General features: G+C 37.6%; 1 protein-coding gene across 1 annotated transcript in view; it reads left to right on the top strand.

Annotated features, from left to right (window-relative positions):
• DCC (DCC netrin 1 receptor) overlaps nt 1-16,715 on the top strand; it is a 697,032-nt gene that overhangs the window by 653,987 nt on the left and 26,330 nt on the right. Inside the window, exons 26-27 of the mRNA XM_048218577.2 lie at nt 3,815-3,970; nt 13,151-13,363. Of these exons, the coding sequence (XP_048074534.1) occupies nt 3,815-3,970; nt 13,151-13,363 (369 nt within the window). The remainder of the gene's footprint in view (nt 1-3,814; nt 3,971-13,150; nt 13,364-16,715) is intronic.

Raw genomic sequence — 16,715 nt, 5'->3', positions numbered from 1 at the left:
GAAAAATACCAAACGGCATTTCAATACACAGAGTTGTATCCAACTTACTTTAGAATGATTATTTCTGCAACAGCTATCTTCTAAGTAGGTGTAGACTTCCGTGCCCTTTTAGAAATGAATCATGAATCAAAATACTTCAAAACCAAAGCTTTGGAAGACAGACTATTCTATTTCATGCCACGGAATAGAACAATGGGAATTGTTGAGATGCAGAAACATACAATAGATATATTATTTTTTAAAGAACTTTTATTATTTGTGAGCCATTTGTACCCAGGTCAGTAGTGAAAATGCAAAACTTAGAAAGGAAAATTCCTTTCTTCAGTAATGAAAGACTTGGAGCTGGAATATAAATTTAGTCTCTTGGGTTCTCTTAGTTCTCTGATTTTATATTCCGTGGCTTACCAAATTATTTTATGTTTCTCCATTCAAGTTTATTCAGCTCCAACCAGGAGATATTTATGAAATTCTTTTTCTAAATGTATTATAAAATATTGGTTAAGTTCGCATAATAATATTGATAAGGAAATGTGTGCAATTTGTGGAGTGGGTGCCTTCTATAGCTAAGGGAAACTATCATTGTCACATTTATTCATGGGTAAAAATTGTCAACACAGAGACAGCTTTACAATCTGGCAATCAACATTAATGACTATGCAGTGATCCCATATGATCAGTAAGATGGGTGAAATCATTAAACTGACTGCCTGGAGACTGGGTTTATATTTCCCAAATATAGACATTATATTATTGTATGGCTCTTATTTACAAATGTATTCAAGTCCATTATTATTACTATTATTACTATAGTAACTGTACACCCCAGGAAACTAAAAAACACATCAAACCACTTAAATAGTCTCCAGTGGGTTAAAATGACAGATTTCTAAATATTACTTCTAGAAAATCCTTCTTATTAACTCACTTGAAAAATATGAAGTATCTCTAGGACTGCACTGTGAGAGATGCAAAGACTACAAAATTATAACCTCTTTCTTTAAGGAACTTATAATCATTTTAGCTGCTATCTGGCTTGAATCTCTGATTCTTTTTTTAATTTTCCCTGTCACCTTTTTTCTTTTCCTTTTTCTGAAGTCTGTTCATGTGTTTATCTACAATTTACTCTTTATAAAATATCTTTATAAGACATTGTGCTATATACCACTTATTCTCAAATTTTCATTCAATTCTTCCCAAAAATAATTTAGAAAACTTTGTGGCACCTGAAACATTTTGAATTTAACATTTAAAACAGTTTGTTATAAATATCTGTGAAGGATATCATTTCTTTGGTATACCACTCTCTTAAATAAATCAAAATGCATAGATACACCATAGCAATTTGATATCCACCATCATCTATTTACAAAATACATGAGGAACCTTCTCTTTAACAGAGAAAAACTTAACATATGTTTCTCCTTGAACTAGTACCTACAATTCACTCTCCCAACAGAATAATATACAAATGTCACCTGTCTTTATGCCTTTTCTTGATCATCTATCTTATTTCTTTGCAATATAATATTTTCGTAAACTGAAATTATTTGTTTATTGTTATAAACTTATTTTGAGCATAAGTTTAGGTTTAACCGCTGGGGTTTTTTCTTCGGGGTTGAGTTAACATTACAATTAGTATTTCTGTGCAATTGTGTATAAAGTAAGATTTTATTAGAATTCTATCACTTAATGACATAAATGAGGCTTTTCTGTACAGTTATTGCATACATCTGTGGGTAAATGTTACTTTTTGCATAAATTCTATTCCAGTGTTTTATTTATCTAAACACTGAGAAACTTTGTTTGCGTATATATGTGTGGGTGAATGTTACAACAATGAGATTTTTATAGCAGTCACTCATGATTTGAACTTCCAAATTACGTGCCCAGATCACACTGTGAACTCTCACCTGAAGTTATTTTTTATAATATTTCAACTAACTAGATATTGTCCTCCAATTATGCTGGAAGTAAAAATTTTAGAAACTGCCTTTCAAAAGTATTTGTTACTCATTCAAGTTATTTGCTTTCTCATTTTTAAGAGATATACCCATGAAAAACTTTACCAAGATTTACAGGGTAATTATAAAATACATCTGCAAATTTTTTCCACTAAGGAGTATTTCATATAATACGGTGTGTTATGACAGGATTGGAAGCATTGAAATATCATTTACGATATACTGTTATCAATGTAATTTTTTGAAAAATGTTTTTGTTCTATTAAAATCTATGTAGTTTGTATTCATTACACGGAAAACACCATCGTTTAACTTACTTAAATGAGTTAGTCCTTATTGTGAAACCAATAGTTTTTTTAAATTTTTCAATTCAAATAAACATGTTAATATACATTTCAAGGAATATTATAAATACACTGAAAAATAAATTCCAGATTGCAATTTCAAAAGCTATTTTACTAGAAGCAGCCCTTTTGATTTAAAGTGTTGGATATTCAATGTAATGGATCTGCATTTTAAGTTAGAAAAAAAAATTTCAAATCCACATGTGTTTCTAACTAATTTAAAATAATGTTAGAAGGGGGAATGAACCATGAGAGACTATGGACTCTGGGAAACAAACTGAGGGCTTTAGAGGGAAGGTGGGTGGGGGATCGGGATAGGCTGGCGATGGGTAGTAAGGAGGGCACGTATTGCATGGTGCACTGGGTGTTATACGCAAGTAATGAATCATGGAACTTCACATCGAAAACTTGGAATGTACTGTATGGTGATTAACATAACATAATAAAAAATTTTATTAAAAAGTAAAATAAAATAAAATAAAAAATGTAATATAATCTGTATCCATGATCATGAAGTTACTTACGTAAGAGGAATATGATAAAAAGAAAGGTTTTCCTTTGGTAAGTGTGCATGCTTATGCATGTTAAACTCCAGTGATTGGTATTAGAGTGTAATTAAAAATAATGCATATAATAGAACTAACTGTATTGATGTAATAGACAGAAATAAACTGCTGAAGGTCATTCTAGTAGCTAGTTTAAATTGTATTTTTGTTAATAAGAGGGAATACTAAACATTTTGTAAGTTGAAGATCGACTACAATTAGAATAAATATTTTATAATGTGACATGATTTAATAGATATTGAATAATGGAATTGAATAATGCTCAATACACCTAGGAAATATTATGTAAGACATTGATCTGTGGGTTTACGCCAGTACTACTAAAAAATGGTCGGTATTCCCTGACATTTAGTTATATTTAAATTAATGTGTCACTAAACTGTACTGTTTTGCTGTGCGAAGGCATTTTCTTTCCATTTAAATAAAAATCCTAAGTATGATTTTTGAGACCATACCTTGCTTTTCTGTCTCCAGGCTATCTCTCAAGAGCATTACATTCCTGCACAGAATGAACAGAAAATTTCTATTTCCGTAGCTCACTTTACACAATGTATTCAGTTTCTAAACAACCCCAAAATTTCTAACGCCACAGTTCTTGCTTGGGAGAAAGAAAAAGGCAAAAACAAAACAAAACAAAACACAACAAAACAAAAACCAGAGAGCCTTAGCATGGCTTGATGCTGGCTTGATTCATTGTTTCTTTCTTTGAAACTGTGGGAAGTTCGAAATCTCAGGGTAATGCTCTGTAGTAAGGTGCTGGAGGAGGGAGCTTTTTTAGAGTAAGAAAGAGACTTTGTGGAAAGAGGCAAGTAAAGGAACCTACAGGATACTATGAAGAGTATGCATGGGTTTGAAGATGTGAAAATTTAGCCCTTTCCTTTTTTGTTTGTTAGGTGGCTACCTAAGATAAATAATAATAATAGCAACATCTTTGTTTTTGCAGCTGTCGTGAGTGCCATCCCTGTGCCAACCCTGGAAAGTGCCCAGTACCCAGGAATCCTGCCATCTCCCACGTGCGGGTACCCCCACCCGCAGTTTACCCTCCGGCCTGTGCCATTCCCCACACTGTCTGTGGACCGAGGTTTCGGAGCAGGAAAAAGTCAGTGTAATGCATTTCCCTTTCTTTTTACTAAGAACAAATGAATAATAACCAAGGAGGTTGTGTTAAATGTATAGCATTTAGATGCTCTCATCCCTTGGAAAAACTGGTTTATGTCTGCCCTGGCTCACAGTCAGAGGACTGATTCTCTGAGTCTTTCCAAAGCACATTCTGCAGACAATATGGGAAGCTGTGGGGAAACAAAGGTTAACTGGTTCAGTAAAGCAATGATGTGATGGGTGCTTGAAATGAATATGTTCTGTCAACTAGGAAATGAATAATCAAGTGACTGTTCTCCAACATATTCTTGTGTAAGTGTCCATTGGTTATATTTAAAGGTGTCTCATTGATTCCTGGTGAGCCAGTAGTTAAATGAATGCTTTAGTTTCTTTAGTTAAACCAATTAAGCAATATCTTTTGATTTTTAAGTAATAATTGTTGGAGAAAAAGATTTCCAAAGGAGGATTTCATTTGTTTTTGTTCATTTATTTATTTTTCCGATTTTAATGAGATATAGTTGACATACAACATTGTGTAAATTTAAGATTTACAGTGTGTTGATTTGATACACTACGTATTACAAAATGATTACCACCATAAAATTAGTCAATACCCCCCTCATGTCACATAATTGCCATTTCTTTTTTTTTTTTTGTGGTGAGAATGTTTTAAATCTACCTTCTTAGCAACTTTCAAGTAGATAATACTGTATTATTAGCTATAATCACTATGCTGTACATTAGATGCCCAGAACTTAATCATCTCATACCGGAAGTTTGTACTCTTAAACCAACATCTCTTTTTTCCCTCTACCTCAGACCCTGGTAACCACAGTCCTGGTCTCTATTTTTATGAGTTTGTCTTTTTTAGATTCTACATATAAGGGATATCCTATAGTATCTGTCTTTCTGTTCCTGACTTATTTCACTTAGCATAATGCCCTCAAGGTCCATCCATATTGCTGCCAACAGCAAGGTGTCCTTCTTTCTCATAGCTGAATAATACTCCATTGTATATATATCACATCTTCTTTAACCGTCTATCCATTGATGGATCCTTAGCTTGTTTCCATATCTTGGCTATTGTGAATAATGCTACAGTGAGCACGAGACTGTGTATATGTCTTTAAGATCCCGTTTTCACTTCCTTTGGGTATACACCCAGAAGTGAGATTGCTGGATTATATAGTAGTTCTATTTTTAACTTTTTTAGGAATCTTCATACTGTTTTCCATAGTAGCTGCACCAATTGCCATTTTTGGCAACAGTGCACAAGGGTTCTCTTTTGTCCACATTCTTACAAACATTTCTCTCTTGTCTTTTTGATGATGGCCATTCCAACAGATATGAAGAGATATCCCATTGTAATTTTGATTTGCATTTCCCTGGTAATTAGTAAGGTCAAATACTTTTTCCACATATTTGCTGACTGTCTATATGTATTCTTTGGAAAAATGTATATTCAGTTCTTCTGCACATTTTTAATCGAATTTTTTTTTTGCTAATGTATGACTGTGTTACATATTTTGGATATTAACCCCTTATCAGATATGTGGTTGGCAAATATTTCCTCCCATTCTGTAAACTGCTTTTCATTTTGTTAATAGTTTTCTTTTAGCTGTACAGAAGCTTTTTAATTTGATATAATCCCATTTGTTTATTTTTGCTTTTGTTGCCTTTGTTTTTTGGTGTCAAATCCAGAAAGTCATTGCCAAAACCAATGTCAAGCCCCCTATGTTTTCTTCTAGGAGTTTTACAGTTTCAGGTCTTAAGTTCAAGTCTTTAATCCATTTGAGTTCATTTTTGTTTGCAACATAAGGAATCCAGTTTCATTCTTTTGCAAGAGGTAATTCAATCTTCTCAATGCCATTTATTAAAGAGACCGTTACCCCCACCTCCTGTATATTTTGGGCTCTTTGGCATAAACTAATTGACCATGTATACATGGGTTTATTTCCAGGCTCTCCATTCTGTTCTATTGGTCTGTGTGCCTGTTTCTATGCCATACCATACTGTTTGACCATTACAGCTTTGTAATATAGTTTGAAATCTGGAAATGTGATGCCTCCAGCTTGCTCTTCTTTCTCAATATTGGTTTAGCTATTTAGGGTCTTTTCTGGGTTCATACCAATTTTGGGATTGTTTGTTCTATTTCCGTGAAAAATGCCATTGGAATTTTGATAGGAATTGCATTGACTCTGTAGATCACTTTGGGTAGTATGGACATTTTAACAGTATTAATTCTTTCAAACCATGAGCATGGACCATCTTTCCTTTTATTTATGTCTTATTCCATTTCTTTCATTGACCTCTTATAGTTTTTAGTGTAAAGATCTTTTACCTCCTTGGTTAAATTTATTCCCAAGCGTTTTATTCTTTTTGACACAATCGTAAATGAGATTGTTTTCTTAATTTCTCTTTCTGATAGTTCATTGGTAGCATATATAAGTGTAACTGATTTTTGTGTATCAATTGTATATCCTGAAAGTAATATCTCATTTGTTTTAAGGAGAGTAGGTATAGAGAGAGACTCTCAATCTGTTATATACACCCTGGTGGTTTCTCCTATGCCATTTGACTTTTTTTTTCTTCAAGCACAGCATTTTAAAATCGATTTTATGGCTTTCTTCTCTTAGTTAGGAACAGGTGACTCAGCAGCTCATGTAAGATAGGATGTTTTGTAATAGATAAGATGATAACAGCAATAAAATATATTTGTGAGATAAGCTATATTTTTTCCAACCCAACAGGGACAGCTCTAAGAAATCATAAATCGTCTAGATGTAGCAAGGTTAGAATTAAAAGGCACCAAAAATCTGCCAAGAGAGAATTAGATTTATTTTCCCTTTTCTCACTACACATCATGTCTACAGAATAGAGTTGTGTGCAGAAACTCAAGGAAAAATAGTTCCCCAAACCATATTGGAGAGAATTAAATGAGAAAGATATGGGAAGTCCAAAAACCAGAAATTTTCAAATCTCAGGACAACTAGGAAGGTGATTCCAGTCAAAGAATTCAGAACCTACGGTCCCTTCTTCAGCTTCTGAAATGAACTTTCCCCAACAGAAAAGAAAGGATTATAGTTTTTGCTTAGTTTTTGCCTCATCGGATCACTGTCTACTATTTTCTGATTTCATTTATATTCTCTGACTTTAAAAGTATGAGAGAATGTGTACAATGACCTTTCTCTCTTCACTACACAAGACCAAGTCCAGCCAAAGTTCACTATGTTTTTTTAAGGAAATTAACTATTTTATTTTATTCATGATGTATTCCTGTCATTTCTTTTTCTCTTTAAAGGCATGGTCTCCTTCTGAGAACTCAGCATCCCATTTACTCTTCTCTTTTCCTCTTGATTTGGGGCAACATTCAAACCTGTCTCATTGAATCATAGGCATAATCATTCCAAAAGTTAAGTTTCAATGAAAAAGAAAATAATAAGTGAGCTAGCATAATTTTCTTTTCCTTTCCCCGTTGGCTGAAATCAGTTATTGGAGAAGCTCGGTACCATGGGATGGAGAAGAATATGAACTAGAGAATTCACATGGGGAAGGGCAGGAAGGGTGAGTTGTGAACCAATAATACAGTTTATCAGATTACCATTCACCATCAGGACTTTGTGTGAGTCACGGTTCTCATCTCAGATTCTTCTACCGTGGATGTATTTATTTCTTAGGCTGCCATCATAAGGTACCATAAAATGATGGTGGTTTAAAATGACAGGGATTTATTCTCTCATAGTTCTGGAGACAAGAACTCCAAAATCAAGGTGTTGTCAGGGTTATGTTCCCCCCAAAGTCTCTAGAGTGGATCCATCTTTACCTCCTCCAGCTTCTGGGTATCCCTTGGCTGTGGCAGCATAACTCCCGATATCTGCCTCCTTCCCATGGCCGTCCTCCCTCTGCCTGAAGAGGTCTTATAGACCCAGACCTCTAAGGACATATTTGGGGGCCAGAGAGCAAACTTTTATGAAGAGAATTGTGTCTCCCAAAAAGATACGTTGAGGTTCTAACCTCTAATACCTGTGAATGCGACCTTATTTAGAAATAGCATCTTTTCCTCTGTTACCAAGTTAAGGTGAGTTCATGCTGAGTGGGTCCTAATCCAATCTGCCTTGTATCCCTAGAAGAGAGGAGACTCAGACACACAGGGAGAAGATGGCCATGTGACAACAGAGGCAGAGATTGGAGTGATGCATGCACAAGCCAAAGAACCATAAATGAACTAGGATAAAATGTGTTTTTATTTGTGGTTAAATAATTTGTTTATATCTGTGGTCAGAGTCTCATGGACCACTCTGGTACAGGACTTTGATAGAAGAGCAAGCCGTGTATATGTGGGGACAGAGGGTACACCGGAAATCTCTGTACCTTCCACTCAGTTTTTCAGTGAACCTAAAACTGCTCTATTAAAAATAAATAAATGAATGAATGAATAAGTAAAGAAATAAATGAATGAAAGAAAAATGTAGCCTCTTTAGTAATGCTAAAAATTTTGTTGACTTATTTAAAGGTAAGGATTATTAAATAAGGGTAGTTATATAACTATAATAGATAATGTAAACATAAAATATATAATGCAACTATTATATAAAGTTATATAAATAAGGGATTCCTACAGAGTGCTTAGCTTAATTTTTGAACTTGATCTAAAATCAAAAGGCACGGACATACTACTCCTGGCCAAAACGTCACAGCTTTTTTAAAATATATATTCAGTCATACATCAGGCAATTTTTGAGCAAAAGGAATGTGCAGTGCAAAAGAAATAGGCACAAATATGTGTTTCCACGTGATGGCTTAGAAAAGGAAAAGAAATAAGCACCCTCTTTTCTAGGAAACCAAATATTCTCTAAATCACTGTCAGAAACAGTTAACGTCCAGCCATTCAGTATCGGTTTCTAAATGCCTTGGAGACCACTAAACATCCCTGTTCTTTCCCAAGCAGAAAACATTTCATGACTCTGGCTGGAGATGTCTTATTAGTCACCTTGAGAAACAACGAAAGTCACACATAGGAAAAGAAAAATCTGTGCCAAGTGTGGAGACTCTCCTTCCTCCAAAGTTATCTGAAAGACCTTTGAGTTGTGCAAGAAATGAATCGCTAAAACTCTGCTCCCGAAGAGCTGCTCCTTCCTGAAAGTCACAAATAAAGCTGGATTTCTCTCCTACCATAAGAAAAAGAAAGATCTAGGATATTGTACCTTTGCATCACGCACATTCGGTGATCCACTGAGAAAGATTTATATAGTTCTGATGGACAAATACCTCCCCTTCCTAATAATAAACTGTAGTTCGGGTCTTAGCCTCAATAGGCAAACTGTCCCTGGGGAACAAGAAACAGTGCCATCTTTTGAAAACTTCAACCAATGGATAGTCTTGAGGCCCCATTTCTACAAGTCACTAAAAACTTGGTGCCCCCATTTTCTTATCCTTGAAACAGGTAGATACCAGAGGTTCGATGATTTTTACCATTCCTTTCGGTTTGGGTATTGTCTTAGTTAGTGAGAAGGCTGGTCAACCTCACCCATGTTATTTTTCTGTGCCAGCTCTCCCCCAACTTGGAACTCAAATAATAAATCAAATAAATACATAAAACAGATAATGACTTGACCTAGATAGAATCACGGGCACAGTGGAGTTACTGAATTTCTCTCTAGGGTCTGTGCAGAAGTTCACGCTGTCAGGAGCGGGGGCTACTTGGGAATATTGCACACTTGTTTGTTCTGAGATTAAGGAGTGAATTGGGTTCCTTAAGTGTTCATGTCTCAAAGTCTTTGCACAGAGTTACTGGCATGTTATATTTCTTTCAAATACTACAATTTGAGATAGAAGAAAAACCTCATTTCCGTTTTTGCAATATTTTTGCCAGTTATTCTGTACCAATTATGTATGTGTTGACATTAATTATTATAAAGTGCCTTGAAATTGGACTCTGCTGTGTAATTGTACGCTATTTGTACAATGGATTCCCACTATTTCATCATTTGAAAACGAGTGCCTTGCCAGCACTTGCTTGATTCTCCCTTTACTTTCTGAATTGCAGGAAGGCTGTGCTTCATGGGCAAAGGGAGGTTTTCTTTGCTTTCCAAGCTCTGAAATACCATGTCACTGAGCCAGTTCGCTTCACATAGGTGTCCTCATCTGACATGAGGGCTTTGCTCTGGTGGAGCCATGGCTATTGCATCTAAAAGCTTTTGACTGCCTCAAATGTCAACCAGTTCTGAAAAGCATTTCTTGTGCTCCACAGAAAATATAAGAATTATGAATTGACTATGGAAAATATGTAGCTTGTCCATTGTATTAGATATTAAGCAAACTTGCCATTTTTGAACAAAACAGAACTAGTCCTTTATGGATTAGCGACGTTCAGTCTCCGCATTCACACCTAGCACGTTAGATTAGGCACGTCTCTTCCATCATGTGTGGTACTAAGGATTGATTTTGCCAAAGAGCTGGTCCATCTGTGTGGAGCTACCATTACTTCGCTCAGGTATGTTCCCAGTGGGAACCATTGTGACCACCTGAAGACCCGGGCATGGAGGACTGGACATGAGGAGAATTTGTGTTTATAGAGATGCCAGTGAGCAGTGCCATTAAAGAGAATAGGAATGGGAGTGACCCCCAAACATTGTGTGATGTCATCAAAATTCCTGTGAAGCCTGAGGTTCTTGAGAAACTAAATTTTAGAAAACTAAAAGAGTGCATGTCAATTTTATTAAGCCTAATGTCACAGTAATATCTTAACATAAATCTTTTTCATTTCAAAAATATGGAAGAAATAGAGAAGGAAAATATGAAGGAAGGAATAAAGAAGCACATCACACAATATATCATTATTTCTTTAATGGCTAAAGCAGTTTTTAAAATATGATATGGTGGGGCGCCTGGGTGGCACAGTGGTTAAGCGTCTGCCTTCGGCTCAGGGCGTGATCCCGGCGTTATGGGATCGAGCCCCACATCAGGCTCCTCTGCTATGAGCCTGCTTCTTCCTCTCCCACTCCTCCTGCTTGTGTTCCCTCTCTCACTGGTTGTCTCTATCTCTGTCGAATAAATAAATAAAATCTTTAAAAAAAAATAAAAAATAAAATACAATATGGATTTATTACAATCCACCTTCAATAGAATTACTGAAGGCAGATTCCTATGGAAAACTGTGAAATTTCTTTACCTTGGAAGATATTTTTAATACGGTGGTATGGATCTGTAATAAAAACTGGCCCATTGGTAATGAAGAGGGACCAAGATATAGGTTCCTACAGACTCTTCTCTCTGATCTAGAGCTAAGAGATACTGTGTTTTTATTTGGATATTGACAATTGGTCATTTTCTCTTTTAGATTAAATATGAGTCCAGAGTAAAACCAGGATAATTTTCTTTTCTTATAAAACCGTACTGTCAACCATCTCATTATGCAGTCTTTAAAGTTTTTGTTTGTTTATGTGTTTGTTTGTAATCTCTGCGCCCAACATGGGGCTCAGACTCAATGATCCTGAGATCAAGAGTTGCATGTTCCTCGACTGACCCAGCCAGGCCCCACCCTCTCCTTTATATTCTTACAAGCAGTTTGGCTCCTTATAAACACCTACCTGAAGCCCCCATCCCTTTTCCCTTATCTGAGAACCTAGATCACCAAGGATGTGCCTTAACGTTTTCCTTGCAGCCCCACCTTTTAATGCTGATATTTTCATGCATGTGCCCCTTCCCTCCATGATAGGACTTCCTAGCTTAGAGACAAGGCACTTCTGGAAACTCCTCTTGCCAGGGTTCTATCCAGTTTGCTGTCTTGATTATATTTTCTTTGTTTGAAGAAATCTTTTATCAAGTGTTTGCCTGTTGACTAGCTCTGGTGGCTAGGTGGCTATATCCTGTCCTCAGCCAACCCTATGTCTCCCCTGCCTCTATCTTTGAATGGGGTAAGCCCAGAGGCTTCTTAGTGACCCAGAGGATCTCTAACCCTTTCTGAATATAGAAAAATGAGACTTAATATCAAATACCCTCTGAAGGCACATTTCACTTCTGCATATCTTTAATATAATGTTTTGATCTCTGGTATCTTTAATCTCTACTCCCCTCGGCATTATCAAATTTTCTTTCTAGCTCCTCTGCCCTTTGCTGACCTCACTGAGCCTCCCAGAGAGTTGTCTCAAAATTATCTCACAAACTAATTATCTCAAAATATTTCCTGGTTAAAAATTCTCTTTCAAAAGTGAGATAGTATCTTCTTCCACTGCATTTTTTCCACTTACCCAATAGAACAAAAATAAATCATCAGAAATACCTTATTTCATCAACACTTATACCTCCAATGCAGCTCTTTGCATTTGCAGTTTCACCTGGACCTGTTGATTTTGAATACGAATGATAAAGTCAAGTCACAGTGTTCTTATCATAAGAAACTGGCTTGCCAATATTTTAGTCCCACTCAACTGTGTTCTCTGGAAAAAAAGTGTGTTTCTGTAGACAGAGCTGTCCAAATGCCCAAAGGCAGTCACAAACCACTATGGGAAACCTCTTCAACTACAGTAATCTGCCTGAAAATCACAAGGTTTGCAACCAAAGAGGAAAAATGACAATTCTGTATTCAGGCAACTTGTTCCAGCAAAGTCATCTCTCATCTAACTTTTGAGCTGGATGTGCTTCTTTTTAGTTATGGAAGACAATGATAGTGGCTATTATTTGTATCATTTTATTAGCAATGCCTTGAACACCTGGTAACTCTGATTTGTTTGACAGTTGACATGGCATGTTTAAATCGCAGAAAAAAATGGCATATTGGCTAGTAGATAATAATGCAGCTGTAGCTGGGTTTAGGATATTGAATTTCACTGGCATTGCTACTTATGAAAGGAGAAATAACTCTTTTTTTCTTGCTTCATCACTTATGATTACAGGGCCCTGCCAGTTCAAGCAATAGAGTCAATGCTGTAAATATTTTACTATTCTTCCTGCAAGAGAGATCCCTGTCTTGCTGGATCTGTTTCCACTGTTTAAAGGGGACGTGCTATTATTTCCCAGAAATATATGAAGGAAGAGAAGGAGAATGTTCATAACTTGAAGAGGAGATTGGCCTGATTCTGACATATTTCTCTAAACGCATCCAGAGGCCCTGCCGCTGATTTAGGGAAAGCAAGCTTTGTCCTGGAATAATGAATGGCTTTTCTTGTCTCCATTGCAGCAGTGGTGAGTGAAGGACCAGCCCCCCAACAGCCGCCCATGTTGCCCCCAGCACAGCCTGAGCATCCCAGCAATGAGGAGGCACCAAGCAGAACCATCCCCACGGCCTGTGTTCGACCAACTCACCCACTCCGCAGCTTTGCTAACCCCTTGCTACCTCCACCAATGAGTGCAATAGAACCGAAAGTCCCTTACACACCACTCTTGTCTCAGCCAGGTAAATGCCCATTTGTTCACATTTAAAATAGTTGTTATCCTCCGTGCCTCTCCTTAAGTGCGTGAGGGTTCCTGAGGAAGAGGGATGCAATCTATCTGTTCATTGGCGGCATGCCCAGCGTGCTCCTGTCTGGTACTGATGTTTGTAAGTATCTGCCTTGGCAAGCAGCTGGCTGCTTTACGTGCCTTTCATGCCTTTGGAAAGTCATTCATTGATCCTGAACACTGCTGGAAAAGTTCCTGGTTCGTTAGTCTGCCACATGGATCCTAGAATTTAAGGCTAGGCACTAAGCCTAGAGGTAAAGGTACAAAAGCCTGAAAAAAACACTTTTTAGAGATATGCGCGTAATCCTGTAATTCTGCGTTGAGCCTTTCAATGGTCATCTTCCAGAGGTAATTCTTACTTAGGAGTTCCAGGGCAAGGAAGGAGTGTCAAGACTGAGGTAGAGACCAACTTCCTAATTTTAGAAATGACAAAAACTTAGGAAGTAACATCATATGGTAACTGTGATATTGTGATTTATGAGAAATATATATTTGATCATTCAGATGACCAAAATATAGTTCTCATTTATGTTAGGTCTTCCTCCACAGTTTCTGGGTACTCTGGAGCTCACAGCTGCCAAACCCTTAGGATTTCCTTAGTGATAAGGGAATAAAGGTATCTTTAGTTATGTTAATGAATGTGACTTTTGGTGGGTTTTGTTTGTTTGTTTGCTTATGAATATGACTTTTGGAAGACACCCTCAACGATGGGGGTTGGTTGCCAGAAAGACCAACCACATGATTAGAAAGTTGGAACTTTCGGGGCGCCTCGGTGGCGCAGTCGTTAAGCATCTGCCTTCAGCTCAGGGCGTGATCCCAGCGTTCTGGGATCGAGCCCGCATCAGGCTCCCCCACTGGGAGCCTGCTTCTTCCTCTCCCACTCCCCCTGCTTGTGTTCCCTCTCTCGCAGGCTGTCTCTCTCTCTGCCAAATGAATAAATAAAATCTTTAAAAAAAAAAAAAAGTTGGAACTTTCAGTCCCACTCTCAGCCTCCTGGGAGGGGAGAGGGGCTGGAGGTGGAATCTACCCATGCCCAATGACTTAGTCAAGTATGACTATGTAATGAAGTTCTATAAAAATCTAAGAGGACAGGGTTTGGAGGGCTTCCAGGTTGGTTTACATGCAGAGATTCGGGAAGAATGATGTGACTAGAGAGGGGATGGAAACTCCATGCCCTTTCTCCAGACCTCGCTCTATGTATCTCTTCATCTGGCTGTTGATTCATATCCTTTATCATAGCCTTTAATAAACTGGCAAACATGTTTCCCTGAGTTCTGTGAGCCACTCTAGCAAATTAATTGAACCTGAGGGGAAGGTCCTTGGAACTGCCAGTCTGTAGCCAGTAGGTCAAAAGCACAGCTAGCAGCCTGGAGCTTGCGAGTAGCACCTGTAGTCGGGGGTGGGAGGCAGGTTTGTATGGCTGAATCCTTACCCTGTGGAATCTGATACTCTTTCCAGGTAGAATGTCAGAATTGAGTTGAATTCTTAGACACCCTGCTGGTGTCTGAGAATTGGTTGGTATTGGTGGGGGAACCCCCTACCTCCAACATTGGAATTCGGAACACTAACCTTAAAGAATGCCTTTCTAAGAAGATCAGTTGGCAGTGATGAGAAGCAGGGTCCCCTATTCCCAATGCAGTGTTCATTTTATCACCTCAGTTGGTATCCAGTGGTGTTAATCCAGAGTTCGTCTTTGTTTCTGTTAGGGATTAGGGGGGAGAAGGGAGGGCAGAGAGGGAGAGAAGAAGAGGAAGGAGAAGGAGGAGAAAGAGAAGAAGAAAGAGGAAGAGCAACAGATAGGTTAAAAGATAGGCCAATAGATAGATAAGTAGAGACATAAAGAACTATGTAGTCCTTAAAATTATTTGAACTATTAGAATAATTCTTAACAGCCCCAATACATCAAACATAGGATAGCAAAGTTCAGTGGTCCCAAGTAAATAGGGGTGGATAGACACAGCTGGATTGGCCAATCTGCCATTCGGCAAGTAAGTGTAAGTTTCTGTTACTCAGATCCATACCCACAGCAACTGTAGTCACTGCATTAGTTTATAAGGTTTACGATGATTGCAAAAACTAGAAAAGATACAATTGCAGTTATGAACATTATCTTAATATTAAGAACATTTCTTGTTCCTGGTACCATATTGAGTGATTTGTGTTTGTGCCCTCTGGTATTCTGCCTTTCCTCTGGTGTGTGGTCTGGATACTCAGCTATCAGCTGACACCGGGAGGTGAGGTGGAGCACAGGACTGATATGGGATTCCATCCCTTGGGGTGTACGAAGGACGTCTTCTCTGACACATTGGCTCAATGGATGCCATGACTTTGTTTCACAGGAAATAGCTCTTCTAACCCGAAAGAAGCCCACACTGAGATTTAAAGCAGATCCATACTGCCCAAACCCCTCTCCCCATCCCTCACATCCATATACTCCACACACATTATGGACAGAGTCTGCTACTCTGCAGTGCCCTGAAACTATGAAGTCTTTGCTCATTGAGACAAGGGTAGTGGAAGCAAGAGAATTCACTTAATGAAATTCCTGTGTCAGGAGCTCCCTGCCTGCTGATTTCTGGTTGCACTGTTTCCCACTGCAGTAGCAACCAAGAGAATAGACCTTGGGAGTGACTCGTATTCAACCCTTTATTGAGCATGTGTTCTATGCCTGGCATGCTTCTGAAGGCTTGTAACATCACATTTGATGCTCAGAGCAACTTTGTGAGGTAGCTACTGTCTTAACCCCCGTTCATGGCTACGGAAACTGTGACGCAGGTAATTGAAGTCACATAGTTAAGTCTGCACTGCTACTGAGATGAATCTGTTCCCACTCTTTCTGACCACAGAAAGCACACGTTCTGAAATGTTAGGGACTCATTTGCACCTGTTAGTTTGTGTCTAACTTATTCAATGACAAAAACAAAAAACATTTTTAAAACATTACATCAAATCATTCCAAAACTGATAAAAAGAAAAATGAGAAACATCTGAAATAATTTTGAGTTGAGGGATACTATTTCCTCACAAGCCTTCCTCACTCACATTTTAATGAGGAAAGGTAAGAGGTTTAACTATTTAATGCAGAAAAAGCCCAATTATATAATATCAAAAAACTAGTGTGCCAAAACCCTTTATACTGTTAACTACTCTCTCTAGTTGGAAGTAAAGATTAACTATGTTATCACAGTGAAAAAAAAAAAAAGGTGAAAATAAAATTCTGAAGTTGCTTTTAAACAAAATTTTACTGTGGCAGAAATATTTGCCTTGGAACACGACGTTTGGAAATCAACCCGTGCTCCAGAGAACTA

The sequence above is a fragment of the Ursus arctos genome, unplaced genomic scaffold, assembly GCF_023065955.2.
Source record: "Ursus arctos isolate Adak ecotype North America unplaced genomic scaffold, UrsArc2.0 scaffold_17, whole genome shotgun sequence".
NCBI lineage: Eukaryota > Metazoa > Chordata > Mammalia > Carnivora > Ursidae > Ursus > Ursus arctos.
Note: the sequence above shows the minus strand (reverse complement) of the source record. Positions and strands in the feature narration are given on the sequence as shown.